General features: G+C 47.2%; 1 protein-coding gene across 2 annotated transcripts in view; it reads right to left on the reverse strand.

Annotated features, from left to right (window-relative positions):
* Positions 1-11,684, reverse strand: part of CAMSAP1 (calmodulin regulated spectrin associated protein 1) — a 52,393-nt gene extending 40,709 nt beyond the window's left edge. The window contains exons 1-2 of one of the 2 annotated variants that reach the window (XM_072960390.1): positions 11,474-11,684; positions 11,151-11,310 (exon numbers count right to left, since the gene is read on the reverse strand). In XM_072960390.1, coding sequence (XP_072816491.1) covers positions 11,151-11,310 — 160 coding nt within the window. In that variant the 5' untranslated portion in view covers positions 11,474-11,684. Of the gene's footprint in view, positions 1-10,803; positions 10,917-11,150; positions 11,311-11,473 lie in introns of those variants that run through there. The other variant, XM_072960391.1, reaches the window with a different exon arrangement.
* Between the last annotated feature and the right edge of the window lie 3,454 nt (positions 11,685-15,138).

Below are 15,138 nucleotides of genomic sequence, written 5' to 3' on the forward strand. Positions count from 1 at the left end.
CGAGAGGCTGGGACCAGCAAACTAGAGGGAGGGGTGTCACTTAGGCACCAAAGAACATCAAAGTGATAACTGACAAAATCCAAAGACAAAGGAAAAACTTTTAAAGCAGCCAGAAGGACTACACAGGGTGGCACCTGTGTCTCCAGCTCCTCTCCACAAGGTGCAAGTATAAACCCCAGAAACCACTCAAAGGAGAACCAAAGGAGAACTCTGAAAGGTGGAAGGCAAACCGGTTTGGGATCCCAGGACTGGAAGAGCACAGCAACAGGGTGTTTTACAACCTCCCACCCACCAGAAAGTGACCCAGGTCTCATGTTTTCTGAGCCCCTAGAAACAGAAGGCGAGCCAAGAAGGCTCATTCCTGACCCAGATGGATGAGGAGTCCCACCTACGACCCCAGGCCAGCCTGGCAGGACCAGCAGGGGACTGACAGGAAGCCCCACTAGCAAGCAGCCTAGACACCCACCTCGGCAAGCCCCCAGCCTGGAAGCTCCCTGTCCTGTCGGTGGAGAACCCCATCCACCCGGAGGCAGCACGCAATCCGACCCCAGGGAGAGCCTCCTGCCTCCTAAAGCATCACCAGCAGGGACAGTGGGGGCCCCAGCAGCACCAGACACACCAGGCACAACAAAATGGCATCACAAGGGCTCTCAACATTAGACTGTCATTGGAACCACATCCACAAGAGGAGGCCAGGATCTGCATGCTGAATCTAAACAGGGAGACTGCCTACTGCAATAAAAAATTTAAATAGTACCCGAAGTCTCCTAACATAACAGCCAAAATGACCAGAAAGCAATCGAAAATCACCCGTCATACCTGGAACCAAAAAACCCATGACTTTAATGAGAAAAGACAATCAACTGACACCAGCACCAAGATGAGTCAGATGTTGGAATTATGTGACAAAGGACTTTAAAACAAGTATCATAAAAATGACTCCACAAACAATTACATATTCTCTTGAAACAAATGAAAAATGGAAAAAAAAATTCAGTAAAGAAGATATAAAAAGAATGAAATATAGAACTAAAAAATGTAGAGCAACAAATTTCAAAAGTCACTGGATGGCCTCAATAGTAAAATGGAGACGACAGAGGACAGAATCAGTGAACTTGAGGACAGACAAACAGAATTTACCCAATCTGAACAGCAGATGGAAGATATACTGAAAAAATATATCAGGGACCTGTGGGAGAATGACAAAAGATCCAGCATTTGTATGGCTAGAGTCCCTGGAAAAGAAAAAGTAAGTGGGGCTAAAACAGTATTTAAGGAAATAATGGTTGAAAGCTTCCCAAATATGGCAAAAGATATAAACCCACAGACTTCAAGAAACTGAGGGAACCGCAAAAGGACAAATCCAAAGAAATCCATGCTAAGACACATCATGATCAAGCTTTTGAAACCCAAAGACAAAGAAAACGTTTGGGAGCAGCCAGAGAGAAACAACACTTCAGGGATAACGGAGCACGGACTTGACTGACGGTGAACTTCTCACCTGAGCCAGGGAGGCCAGAGGGAAGCAGCATCCATTTCTCAAGGGCTTGAGGAAAAGAACTACCAACCAGATTCCATACCTGGTGAGACTATCCTTAGGAATGAAGGAGAAATAAAGACTTCCTCAGGCAAAAGAAAACTGAAAACTAAAAAGAAAAAAATAGTCTCTGGCAAACCTTAGAAGGATGGCTAAAGAAAATTCTCCGAAAAGAAAGACAATGGTATTAAAAAAAAAAAAAAAGGAATCCTGGAGCATCAGGAAAAAATAATGTAAAGAAATGGGTAATGTATGTAAATATATATAAATAGACAACAGACTATCCTTCTCCTCATGAGTTTTCTAAATTATATCTGATGACAAAACCTGCAACACCTTGAGTTACTCAAGTCGTACTTAAAAGCAGGGAGAGCAAAGAGACCTAAATGGAAAAACAGTCTCCACACCTCACTCAAAACAGTAAAACAATACCTGTCAAGTGTTTTAAGTCACATGTATGTATCATAAAACCCAGAGCAACCACTAAGATAACACACAGAGAAACATACCCAAAATGATACAAATAAATCATGGACAGAATCCTAAAAAATAGTCAAGTAATCCACAGGAAGGCAAAAGAAAAAAAAAAGGTAACAAGAAACAGAGAAAACAAACACAAGTAATAAAATGTCAGGCATAAGCCATAACAAAGCAACAATTACATTAAATATAAATACTTTAATACACCAAGTAAAAGACAGACTGGCAGAATGGATTAAAAAAACGACACAACTATACCCTGTTTACAAAAACTCACTTCAAATTCAACAACTTAGGTTGCAAGTAAAGGGACAGAAAAGGCTACACCAGGCAAATACTGTTTTTATGTTTTAAAAAGGCAGGAGCAGCTATATTAATATCTGATAAAGTAGAGAGAAAATTACTAGTGACAAAGAGAGACGTTACAATAATAGCAAAAGAGTCAGTCCACCAAGAAGACCTCACAATCCTAAATGTGTATGCACCAAATCCAGAGCCTCAGAGCTTGTTTAAAAAAAGAAAAAAAAAGACAGAGCTGAAAAGAGAAGCAGACACTACAAGTACAGTTAGGGACCTCAACACCCCCTGTCACCTGACATGTGCAGAACACTCCCCCAGCAACAACAGAAAGCACTTCTCTTCAAATGCCCACAGAACACTCACCACAACAGACCTTAGCCCGGGCCACACAGCAAACCTTAACAAGCTCTAAAGAACAGAAATCATACACAATATGTTATTTTACCACGATAGAATCATACTAGAAGTAACAAAAAGACAAAATAGGAAATTTTAACAACTGGAAATCACGTTTCAAAATAATTCATGAATCAAGCAGGAAGGATCAAAGGAAATAAAGAAAAATACGTAAAACTAAACAAAAATACAACATATCAACATATGTGAGATGCAGCCAAGGCAATACCAAGAGGAAAATTTATACCACTAAATGCTTGTACTAGAAAAGAGGAGAGGTCTCAAATCAATGATCTAAGCCCCTACCTCAAGGCACTAGAAAAAGAGCAAAATAAACCCAGAGCAAGCAGAAGGGAGGGAGGCAGGTGGTTATAAAAAGGCAACAGAACAGGAGAGGTCTTTGCAGGCATGGAATGCCTAGTTACACAATGTCAGTACCCTAGTTGTGATATTATGTTATGATTGTGCAAGAAGTTACCATCTGGGAAGGGTGCCCAGGACCTCTCTGTGTGATCTCTTACAACTGCACATTAGCATACAATTCTCAAAATAAAAGTTTTTTCAATTGGCCAATGATCTGAAAGGACACTTCACAGAAAAAAAGATCCAACTGGCCAATAAGGAGATTAAAAAAAAAATGCTCATCATCACCAGTCATCAGGGAAATGCAGACCAAAACCACGGCGAGATATCACAACCCATCCTCTTGACTGGCTAAAATTAAAAAGACTGACAACGCCATGTGCTGACAAGGACACAGAGCACTTTGTTGGTGAAAATAAAAAATGACACAGCCACTTTGGAAGACAACTGAGCGGTTAAATACACTTATATATGACCCAGTAATTCCATGCGCAGATATTTACCCAAGACAAATGAAAACGTACACCCACACAAAGACTTGTAGATGAATGGTCACAGCAGCTTTATTCAGAGCAGACAAAACTCGAAGCAATCCAAGTGTCCCTCAATGAGTGAATGAGTAAGTAAAATGTGGGCAGCCCAACAAGGAACACTGCTACCAGTGCTCAGCAAAAAAGACCTGCACACATGGATGAGTCTCCGAAATATCACATTGAGTCAAGGAAGCCAGACAGAAATTACCTGGTGTAGGACTAGAGGCATATGAAACTCTAGAGACCAACCTGACCTACGCTGACAGGAGCAGATGAGTGAGCCTCGGGTGTGGGTGGGGGTGACTGGAGAGGGCGTAAGGGAACCCTCGGAGGTGATGAGAATGTCTTACCCTGATTGTGGTCCTGTCCACAGAGGCATCTACACTTGTTTAAACTCATCAAACTATACTTTAAAAAACGTATGCATTCTACTGTGTGTAAAGTATGCCTCACCAAAGCTGGTTTTCTCAAAGGTCCAAAACAAAGCTCTTCACTGTACACTCAACAGCAACCACTACCCTGCCCTACAGAGACCTCCCTGAAACCCAAGGTTTAACACATCTCCTCCCTCCTGAGAAAACTTCAATGGCTCCCCAGCTCACACAGCGAAATCCCAGCTTATCAGCTGTTCAAGGTGTTCCAAGATCCGACCCTCTGCATTCTTTCCAATATACGTTCATCTCCGCAGCACCTTAATTCACAGTTCAACACAACTAGAACATCAGCCTCCCCTCAGTGTGAAGGAGGCCACACCCCTCCTCCCTGCCTTCCCCTGCCCCTTCCCTTACTTTTACCTAGTTCTCACCCACCAAAGTCACTGGCTCAGCTGTTAACCAGTCCATGTTCCCTCCCCTTCCCTCTCCTGCTCTGCAGGGCACAGGCTCCCCTCTCAGGCACTGTCTTCGTGACCCTGCATCACAGGTCTGTGGTCATGGCCACAGCCCGTGCCACGTGAGCCCTGAGAAGCAGGCCCAGTGCACATCGGAACACTCAACTGAACTGGTACAAGTTTAATTTTGACTCCGTGAGGTTGAAGTAACTGGAAGACAGTGACTGATGGATTTATAAGTGAACTAGTTGGCATGAACAAGATAGCGCCAGGCAAGGGTGCAGGAAATAAATCAGAAATAGAAAGAAAAACTCAGAGATGATCTCTGTGGCAACAAAACCATGAAAGAAGAAAGTTCTATGGAATAGAGACTATAAATACTCCTGTCAGGAGTACCCCCAGCTGACATTCCTCCTTCCTGCCCACTTCCCACCCCCACCCGCCAGTCAACCCAGTCTACAGGACTCCGCTTTGCTAAGATCTGCTGGCTCAATCTACTTTCTCATTCCCACCGCAGACAAACTAGGCAAGGCCTTGGCACTTCAGGCCAAAACAACATCAGCTATGCTACAGATTCAAGGTGTGCGTCCCCTAAAATTCACATACGGAAACCTAGCCCCCAAGGTGAAGGTATCAGGAGGTGGGGACTGGGGAAAGCGACTAGGTCATGAGGGTTCAGCCTCCATGAATGGGATGTGAGCCCATATAAGGAAGTCCCTCACCCCTTCTGCCCACGAGGGCACAGCAAGAAGACAGCCGCCTACAAATCAGGAAGCGGGCCCTCACCAGACACTGAATCTACTGGCACCTTGATCTTCAACTTCCAGGCTCCAGCACTGTAGAAATAAACGTCTGCTGTTCGTAAGCCACCCCGTCTACAGCATCTTGTTTCAGCAGCCAGAATGGACTAGGACAAGCTCCTGGATATTCCACTGACTACAGCTTCTACCCGCTCCAACCTGCTAGAAGAATCTGCCAGGCTGTCTCTCATCACGTCACCCCCCTGTACAAAAACCTTCCCAGGCACATATCATGAAAGAAATCCCTAGCCAGCTTGGAACACCATGAACAATCTGGCCCACACTATTTTCCAAACTAATCACCTACTATTTCAGTCCACAAATCCTCTGTCACAACAAGGTTAATCGACTCAGTGCCCACAAACACTTCTTCCTCTGCACGGAACTTGGCCAGATGCCGTCCCTCTACTCTTGGGGGGACTACCCCAAAACCAGCTACTCTCCCCACAAAGCCCCGCCACACACCCCCCCCACAGCGACCACTGCCCCCTGCAGTGTAGGCACTCTGGTCTCCATCTGCCCACCTGACAGCTCCACTCTCTACCTTAAGACAGCTCCCGTGCTAATGCCATGCTGCCATGTTTCAGTTCTTGCATTATTTCATTTTCCTTTGTCTAGGTCAATAGTTCACGTGGATTCTAAGCAACTAAAGAGACTGCATCATATAACTTTCCCCCTTGTATTTCCTGTAGTGCAGAACACAATTACACACACAACAGCTATGAGACTATTATTGGCTGAATGAATGTAATATTGGCTCCGTCCTGGTCACCTTCAGATTAGATGAAAAAAATGATAGCAATCTGAGTTTTTCAACAGTTCGACTAGGAAGTAAAAAAAGACACTGGTACATATAATGGTGATATAGCCACAAAAAAAATCATTAGCAAGATGAAAACTCTAATTCAAAAAGATACACGCACCCCAGTGTACAGAGCAGCATTATTTACAATAGTCAAGTCATGGAAGCAACCTAATGTCCATCAACATGACACATAAAGATGATGTCACATATATATACAATGGAATGAGTAGTACTCAGCCATAAAAAAAGAATGAAATATTGCCATTTGCAGCAACGTGGACGGATCTAGAGATTATTATACTAAGTGAAGTAAGTCAGGCAGAGAAAAACAAATATTATACATCACTTACATGTGGAATCTAAAAAAATAATACATATAAATTTATTTACAAAACAGACTGACAGACATAGAAAACAAAATTATGGTTACCCAAGAGGAAGAGGGGGATAAATTAGGAGTATGAAGTTAACATATACACACTACTATGTATAAAATAGATAAACAACAAGGACCTACTGTATAGCACAGTGAGCTATATTCAATACCTCGTAATAATCTACACAAAAGAATCTGAAAAAGTATAAATGTATAACTGAATCACTTTGCTGTATACCAGAGACTAACACACTATTGTAAACAGACTATACTCCAATAAAAAATAAATAAATAAAATAAAAATAGCAGAAGAAGCCTCTGAGCTATTAGGAAGATAAATATAATACAAAGAAGAAAACACTTAGGGCTTCCTGGAAGACCACGTGCACAGATTTAATGCCCTAAAGCACAACAGCGGCCAAGCCTTTTGAGGGTCACTCAGATTTAAAGGATTGGGGCAGTCTGAACTTAAAGATGGATTTACCTTTTATTAAACTATATAATTAAAACTTTTATTAGACAAATTAACTAAAATTTATTAATATTAATTTGTGGTATCAGGACAGGAAAGAGAACACGCACCAACTGGTGCATCTTTAAAAATACAAACCCGTCCAGGCACGGCCTCCCGGACAAAACGATAAAGCACATCTTTCTATTCCACCTGCTTCAAAGGTGCTTCTAACTCTTTTATCCACCTGACCAGTATTTGAGCACTGACTCTGACCTGCAGACATGGCATGAAATGAGACAACCATAACCCCTGACCTCGGACACCAGGCGGTTCTCAGCCCGCCCACGCAGAGGGAAGGTGCTGCTACAAAACCAGCCAGTGACCTGACCTCACGGTCTCCAGCACCGCTGAGCAGCTGCACCTAGGTTTTCTGTAACCTCCCAGCTCAGCAGCACCCAATTCCCTTGCTAAGAACAAAAGGCTACTAAAATATAAAACCTAAACTCAAAAATCAATACCCTGAGTGAATCATCATGTTAAAAAAAACTCTACATGCTTCTGAATGAGGGCTTTCCCGCTGAGACTCGGCAACTGTCCTCCCAGAGCTCAGGGATGAGGGCCTGGCAGGCCTTCACTTCCAGTCCCAAGGCCTGGAGAGGAGCTCTGAGCACACGTTTCATCTTAACCAGAGGTCACGACAGCACAGGTAGGTGGTGGCCCCCGGAGCTGACAAAGAAGGGTTTCTGCTCCCAATCCCGACAAAGCAAGCAGAGTCCAAGCTGCTCTTGCGGTCTGTGCCAGAGACCGTCAGTGGCTGCACAGACCAAACCATCCACACGCAGAACTCCTGTCCCACAGCACGGTTTCCAAATCAGCAGTTTAACTGACGAGAGGGCAAGAGGACAGGAGTGCCGACCCCTTACTAGCAGTTGGCGCCAACAGCCCTGTGGCCTCTCTCCGTTCCAGTCTGTGGCTGGTGACAAGAGAAGGCTGACCCTGGATGCTCCCACGGCTGGGCCTGGTTCAGGGCAGCTGACCAGGCTGTGAGTTGCAACCTGGTTTCCAGGGCTCCTCAGAGGGCGAGATCACCCCCACTGAGCGACACAGCAACACACTAGCAAAGGGCTGAGTGCCTTCTAGTACTTTCAAAATTGTCCTTGGGCGATAACAAAAGCTATCACTGAAACCAAGGCCTAAATACTTTGAAGGTTCCTAAGGTCAGGGAGTAAAAGCAAGAGCCAGGCCAGGAATGTAGTAGCCCCAGTCCAGCGCTCTATTCTGTAAAATAAATAGTATCAAGTCACTCCCTTAAACTTAACCAATTTATTATAACTTTCACCCCAATGGACGTAACAAAAATATTCCAGTGAAACAGGTTCTCCTCCTTCTTACAGACACTTATAAGTGAATAACTTTCAACTTATCCAATATATTATTTCTAAAGAGATAATTAAAGCACTGTCGATGAAACAAGAGTTACCCCAAAACAGGAGGAGAAGAATCTAAAAATAAAAGCACAAGCCAGCCCACAGTTCTTGGCTGTGACACCAGAGATGAAGAAAACTGGAGAAGACGTTTCTGCACAACCAGACGCCACCTCAAGGCCTGGCCAAGGACGAGCACTCCTGAGCCTCCCCCGTTACTACAAACGGCAGACTGCGACCCCGGGGACACCGAGAGTCCCAAAAGGCAAACACAAAACAAGGCGGCCTCGAGCACCTTGCTCCAGAGTGTCTGCATGCTTTCAATTCCTATACAAACGGAAAGACTGTTCGGTTTCATTTGGCTACTTAATGAACAATTGTATAACAAGCAAAGATTCGAGCCCCTTTCACCATCACCCCTCACCCGCCGCCCCTCCCGTAAAAGCTGACTGGCAAGGAAATGCAGGCTAAAAGAACCAGTTCTCCTTAACTGCAAGCTAAGCTGGAGAGACACATGGAGATGTCCAAAAGATGGTGGAAATAACAGACCCCCAGATCAGGAAAAGAGTTTTGGGAAGAAAGATCTACACTACCCTACCAAAATCCCTTCCTCACCCTGCCTCCTCAAAGCCAAGCCCTGACGCTGGGTAAGTGACGAAGCTCCCACTCAGGCTGAGACACCCCCCATGCCAACTGCACCCATTAAATCACTTCGGCTGAGCCAAGCTGAGTCTTCTTGGTCATCTGAATTGGGGGTCACCCAAATTTGTCAATTTAAAGAGCAATTCTCAAAAAGAAAAAAGATACATGTTTGCCTTCCTGAAGCAAGGTATAGAATGGAAAATCATTCTCATTTAGCAAAACTTAGTGAAGAGCAGACCTCCTACAGCCAGCAGTTGACGAGCTCCCCGCAGCCCAGGGATGCTGGCGACATGCAGCCCAGCCTCGGAGCCCCAGGCGCCCCAGGCTCCTTCAGCTCCTGCTCTATAACCACACGCCTTTCATATTTCAAAACTTCAAAGTTAATTTTAATATCAGCTTTTGAATTAATTATCTGAAGAATCAACAAGTATTAAAGAGTGATTTGGTACTGGAAATAAAACTAGACTCACCCAACAGTGACCCTGAGAAAGACACATTTTTTTCAATGTATTTGTTTGTTTGTTTTTTGGGGGAGAAGGTAATTAAGTTTTCACTTACTCATTTATTTTTAAAGGGGGTGCTGGGGACTGAACCCAGGCCCTCATGCATGCTAGGCACGCGCTCTACCACTGAGACATTTATTGCCAGATAGCTAACAAATCCCACGCTGAATGTCAAAGCTAAAGGCAAGGAGATAAAAACGAATTCACTCTGCTTAAGAAACTGGAAAGCAAATGACGAGAGGGCTTTTTAAAGGTATTTGTGTCTCTGTAGCATTCATTACCGGAATCTTGCCACCTCCATATGTAAAATCTTAAAAATACAAACAGGAACGAATCTTTGCACATGCGCCACAAGAGCCAAGCCCAAGAATGCACAGTGTTTCCGAGCAGAGACCCACAACCCAGCCAGTGCCCATGAGCAGTGAACAGGCTCCCGATGAAATACTACACAGTGGTAGAAAAGCAAGGAGAGGAAGCTAAGATGAACCTAAGACCGTGATGTGAATAAAGCAGTCACTCTGACAGGAGCAAAAATGCGGAAAAGTAAATAATACAGCTCAGTGGTGCAAATGTACATGGTGAAATATAAAGAAAAGCAAACCAACAGCCAACACAAGACACGAGGTGGGCGTAACAGGAGGCCACGGCGTTGGGCAGCCACACATTGCTCTGCAAAGCTCCACGGTCATGTCCTTTTCCTTAAACTGACCACTAGATACCTGAATGGTCACTCTGGTTACTAATTACACCTTACTCGAAAACTTTACATATGCTTTTTATCAATTTCGTATTTTCCCCAAAGCCGTGTTTCTCCATCATACCATACGGACACTGAACGAAGTTCAGCGCAATCATAAAAAAGAATTGCAAAACCGAAAACTACAAAATGAAGGGGAAAATGCTCCTTGTACGCTACAAAACCAACTTAAAATAAGGCACTGCATTTAATCCCTGTGACTTGCAGAGCATGTCTGTCCTCATGACTGAGTCCACCTACCGCACAGGCCACTCCAACTGGTGAGATCCAGTCTCAGGGAAACGCCTGCTCAGCGAGTTTTTCAAAACTGGTCAACCCAACTCTTTTCTGAACGGGTTACCTCTCCACTTCAGTCTCAATCTAGAAACACGAGTGTTTTCGCCAGAACAAAGGTAATTTTTTTTAAATGCTTCAAATTAAAGCAGAGTAAGAGCACTCAATCTTGTAGCTGAAACAAAGCACCTGAAGTTAATAAAGAAAACCTTTAGAGCCCAGCAATTAGGAGAGTCACTGGGTCTGCAAAATTCCAAGAGCTGGAAATAGGAGCGTCTTAATCCACTAAGCATATTACGGCCTAACAAACTGGACTCAGTAACAAGGTTACCTAGTTCTTCAAAACAGGAATTAACCGAAGGCAGGGATTCTGAGCAAGCACTGCCCACTCCAAGCATGGTCTCGTCAGGGAAAGCCCAACACCTGACACTCGGTCAGAACCAAGACAGGCCCGGGTCAAGGGTTCCTGGGCTGGACTCACGCCCGACCCGCACGGACAGGAGAGGCTCCGCCAGGAGCGCCGGTCGACCCCTCGCTGCACCTGCAGGACCAGGCGCCCCCGGACGCCGGAGCACCGGGCCGACCCGCGACCCCGCGACCCCGCGGCCCGCACGCTGCGGGCGGTCACCGCACAAAGGCCGGGCCCTCGCCGCCCCTCCCCTGGCGCCCCCGGCCCACCTATGCCGTAGGCCTTGGCGCAGATCCACTGCAGGTTGGCGGCGATCTTGGCCCGCGCCGGGTCGTAGCGGTCCAGCGGCACGATGTCCACGGCGCCGTCGGGCGCGGCCTCCATCCTCCTCCAGCCCTCCCCAGCCGGGCAGCCGCCCGCGTCCACCATCTGCACACAAAAGGGCGCTGCAGCGCGGGCGGCGCCGGGCCGCGGCCGCAACAAAGGCGCCGCGCCCCTCGCCGCGCCCGGGACCCGCGTGGGGCCGCCGGGCACCGACCGCCCGCGCCCCCCGCCGCCCGCGCCCCGCGCCCGCGCAACCGCCCGGCCTCACCTCAGAGCCGCCGCCGCCGCCGCCGCCGCGGGTGCTGCTGCTGCATACTGCGCGGCCGAGCCAGGGCCCGCGGGCCGAGGGCTGCGAGCCGGGGGGCGCGGGCCGGGCCTCAGGCACAGGCGGGGGGCGCGTGCGCGGATCCGGGGGCGGCGGCGGTGGCTGAGGAGGCGGCCAACCGGCGGGAGCGCGCGCACCGCCGAAGCCGGCGCAGGCGCAGTGGGCGCGGCCACAGGCCCGCGCCCGCCCCGCCCCTTCCCGCAGGCGCAGTGGGGTCCGGCCCGCGCTCGTCCCGCCCCTTCCCGCAGGCGCAATGGGCACCACCCAAGGCCCCGCCCCCTTCCGCGGGCACGGGCGCGGGGTCGCGCGGCGCGGGCGGCGCGGGCGGACAGGCCCTGGCGGGTCCCGCAGCATCTCTTTGTCTGGGCGGCGCCTCCCTCTCCCCGGCACTGGGTCGTCTGGACCACCGGCGCTCAGCCGCCGCCCGACGAAGGCCGAGTCCTTCGCGGAGCCCCCTGTGCGTGCCGACTGCAACCTCGGGAAGCGCTCGAGCCGGCGACCCCACACCCCGGAGCAGCCCGGGGGTCACCCTCCCCGAGCAACGCCAGGAGCCTGGGGACGCCTCCGTCCACAGTGGCCCTCGGTGCCTAGGACTTCCCCCCAACCCAGAGTAGCCTGGGAACTTGAGGGGGCCTCCCACCGTATTGGGGCCCGGAGCGCGGGGACCCCACCCAGAAAGCAACCTCTGGAGTACCCTTTTACCCCCCACCCACCGCAGCACTGGTGGCCAGGGAAACCCCTTCCTCCTGCAGCATGTAGAGCCTCAGGGACCCCCAGAGCCTGCCAGAGACACTTGTGCCCAGGAGTGCGCCAAGTGGGCACATGGTCTCCAGGGAAGGTGGGTATCGGACACCTGAGACAAAATGACGCGTCCTCACCCCTCTCCCCGCCGACCCCGTGCAACCGTAGGGACAGTCCTTAGGCACATCCTCCCAAAAGGGGATGGCCTCGTCCTAAGTCGGCATCAGAGAGCCCTTATTGGGCTTATAATTCTAGTAACACTGTGTAACCTCGTGTCTAAGTTATGTTTATGTGAGGACCTCACAGACAAACTAAGAAAGGACTACAACTTCTGTGCCAAACGCCGGGGTCAAGGAACCCAAGGCCTGGAGAACGGCAAGAAGAAACGGCCCTTCCTATGACTAAGGTGCCCTGGGAGTGAAGGCCAGAGGGCTTCCAGCCTCCAGGGGTTTATAAAGTGCCACCCACCTCCACTTCACCCAGCATCCTTAAGCTGGAAAGAAGACGCAGGTTATCAAGTGATGTAAGCTCAGAGGACCCAGCCGGTCATCCACAAACACTTCCTGGTGTGCAGGCATGGGCCTTACTCTGGCTCACAGCAGAGAACAGAACGCAAATCCCTGCCCACCCCACCACCCCAGGGGGCTGAGGTCTAGTGAGCAGAGAATGTGACTGCAGGAGTAGGAGGTAAGGCAGTGAGCAGCACCATGGAAAGGTAGACGGGGTCTGAGGCAGACAGGGAAGGAAAACTAAGGGGACATTGAGCCGAGGGCTGCAGGAGCACAGCTGGGTTCTGGGCAGGGGGTACAGCAGGCACAGAGACCCTGAGACAGGAGTGCCTGATATTTAAGAAGCCAGGAGGCTGCCGAGTCCAGAACCCAGGATGCAGAGACACTGGTAGGAAAGGGCGTGGGGGGTGGAGAGGTGGTGGCAGATGGTGCACAGTAAGAACCTTGACCTGTTCTGTGAGTGAGACAGGAAGCAATAGAAGGACTTTCAAGCACAGGGAGGAAGGATGTGACTGACCCTATAGAGGGGTCACATGGGTTCCTGGGTGAAGAATAGGTGTAGGAAGGAAGCAGAAAGACCATTCCCTGATGGGGGTGTGGAGGAGTGTGGGGTGTGGAGATCAGGAGAAAGAGAAGGGGTGGGGGGGGCCACTGACCCTTGTTTGACCTTGTTTCCTACAACCCTGCTGAACCTATTCATTACTTCTTTTTATTTTTTCAAACTTCTTATTTTTTGGAGGACTCCTTAGGATTTTCTATGATATGAGATCAGGACATCTGTGAATAGAGAGAGCTGTACCTCTTCCTTTTCAGTCTGGATGTCTTTTATTTCTTCTCACCTCATTCCCTGGCCAGAACCTCCAGCACGACGTTGAATAGAAGTAACAGAGCAGATATTCTTGTCTTGTTTCTGCTCTTAGGAGAAAAACATGCAATCTTTCACTACGGAGTATGTATGATGTTAACTGTGGTTTTTTTTTTTTTTTAAATCAGGTTGAGGAAGTCTCCTATTCCTATTTTGTTGAGTGTTTTTATCACAAAAGGGTGTCAGATTTAAGAAAATGCTTTTTGTGTGTGTAACCATTGAGATGATCATGTGTGGTATTTTTAGTCATTCTGTTAATGTAGTACACTACATTGATTGATTTTTTCAGTTATTGAACCAACCTTGCATTCCTGGATAAATCCCTCTTGGTATTAGCATATAATTTTTTTTTTCGAGTTTGGCAAATCGTTTTTTTTTTTTAGAGCTTTACTAAAATACAATAAATAACATCTAACATTGTCTAAGTTTAAGGTGTACAATGTGGTAATTTGCTCTATAAGTATACATTGTGAAATGATTACCACAATAAGGTTAAACACATCCATCACTTCATCTAGTGTGTGGGTGTGGGTGTGGTGAGAACATTTAAGATTTGCCCTCCTAAGACCTTTCAGGTATACAATAAGTATTGTCAACTATAGTTAGCATGCTGTACGTTACATCCCCAGAATATATTCACCTTATAAGTTCCTGTCTTTTGATCAAAATCTCCCCCATTTCCCCCACTCTTCCAGCTCCAGCCAACCACCAATCAACTCTTTGTCTCTATGACTTTGTTTTTTTAGATCCCACATATAAGTGAGTTCACACAGTATTTGTCTTTCTCTGTCTGGTTTATTTCATTTAGCATAATTCCCCCACAGTTCATCAAAGTTGTCATATGTGGCAGGGTTTCCTTCATTTTAAAGACTATACTAATATGTTTCATTATATATACATTTTCTCTGTTCATCCACTGAGGGACCCTTATGTGGTTTCCATGCCTTAGCTGTTATGAATAATGCTGCAGTAAACACAGGGGTACAGATACCTCTTTGAGATAGTGGTTCCATGTCCTTCAGATATCTATTCAAAAGTGGGACTGCTGGATCATATGGTAGTTCTATTTTTAATTTTTTAAAGACACGTCATACTGTTCTCCATAGAGGTTGTACCAATGTCCATTCCTACCAGAGTGCACAAGGATTCCCTTCTCCACATCCTCACCAAAACTTGTTATCTTTTATCTTTTTGATGACAGCCATTCTCACCAGTGTGAGGTGGTATCTCCTTGGTTTTGATTTGCATTTCCCTGATGAGTACTGATGTTGAGCACCTTTTACTGTACACATTGGCCCTTTGTATGCCTTCTTTGGAAAAATCTGTCCAGATGCTTTTCCCATTTTTAAACTGGATTATTTGGTTTTGGCTGTTGAATTCTATGAGTATCTTATATATTTTGGATATTAACCTTTTAGCAGAAATATTGCAAATATTTTCTCCCACTCCAGCAGTTGCCTTCCCATTTTGTTGTTTCTTTTGCTGTGCTGAAG

This window comes from Vicugna pacos, chromosome 4, assembly GCF_048564905.1.
Source record: "Vicugna pacos chromosome 4, VicPac4, whole genome shotgun sequence".
In the NCBI taxonomy this organism is placed as follows: domain Eukaryota; kingdom Metazoa; phylum Chordata; class Mammalia; order Artiodactyla; family Camelidae; genus Vicugna; species Vicugna pacos.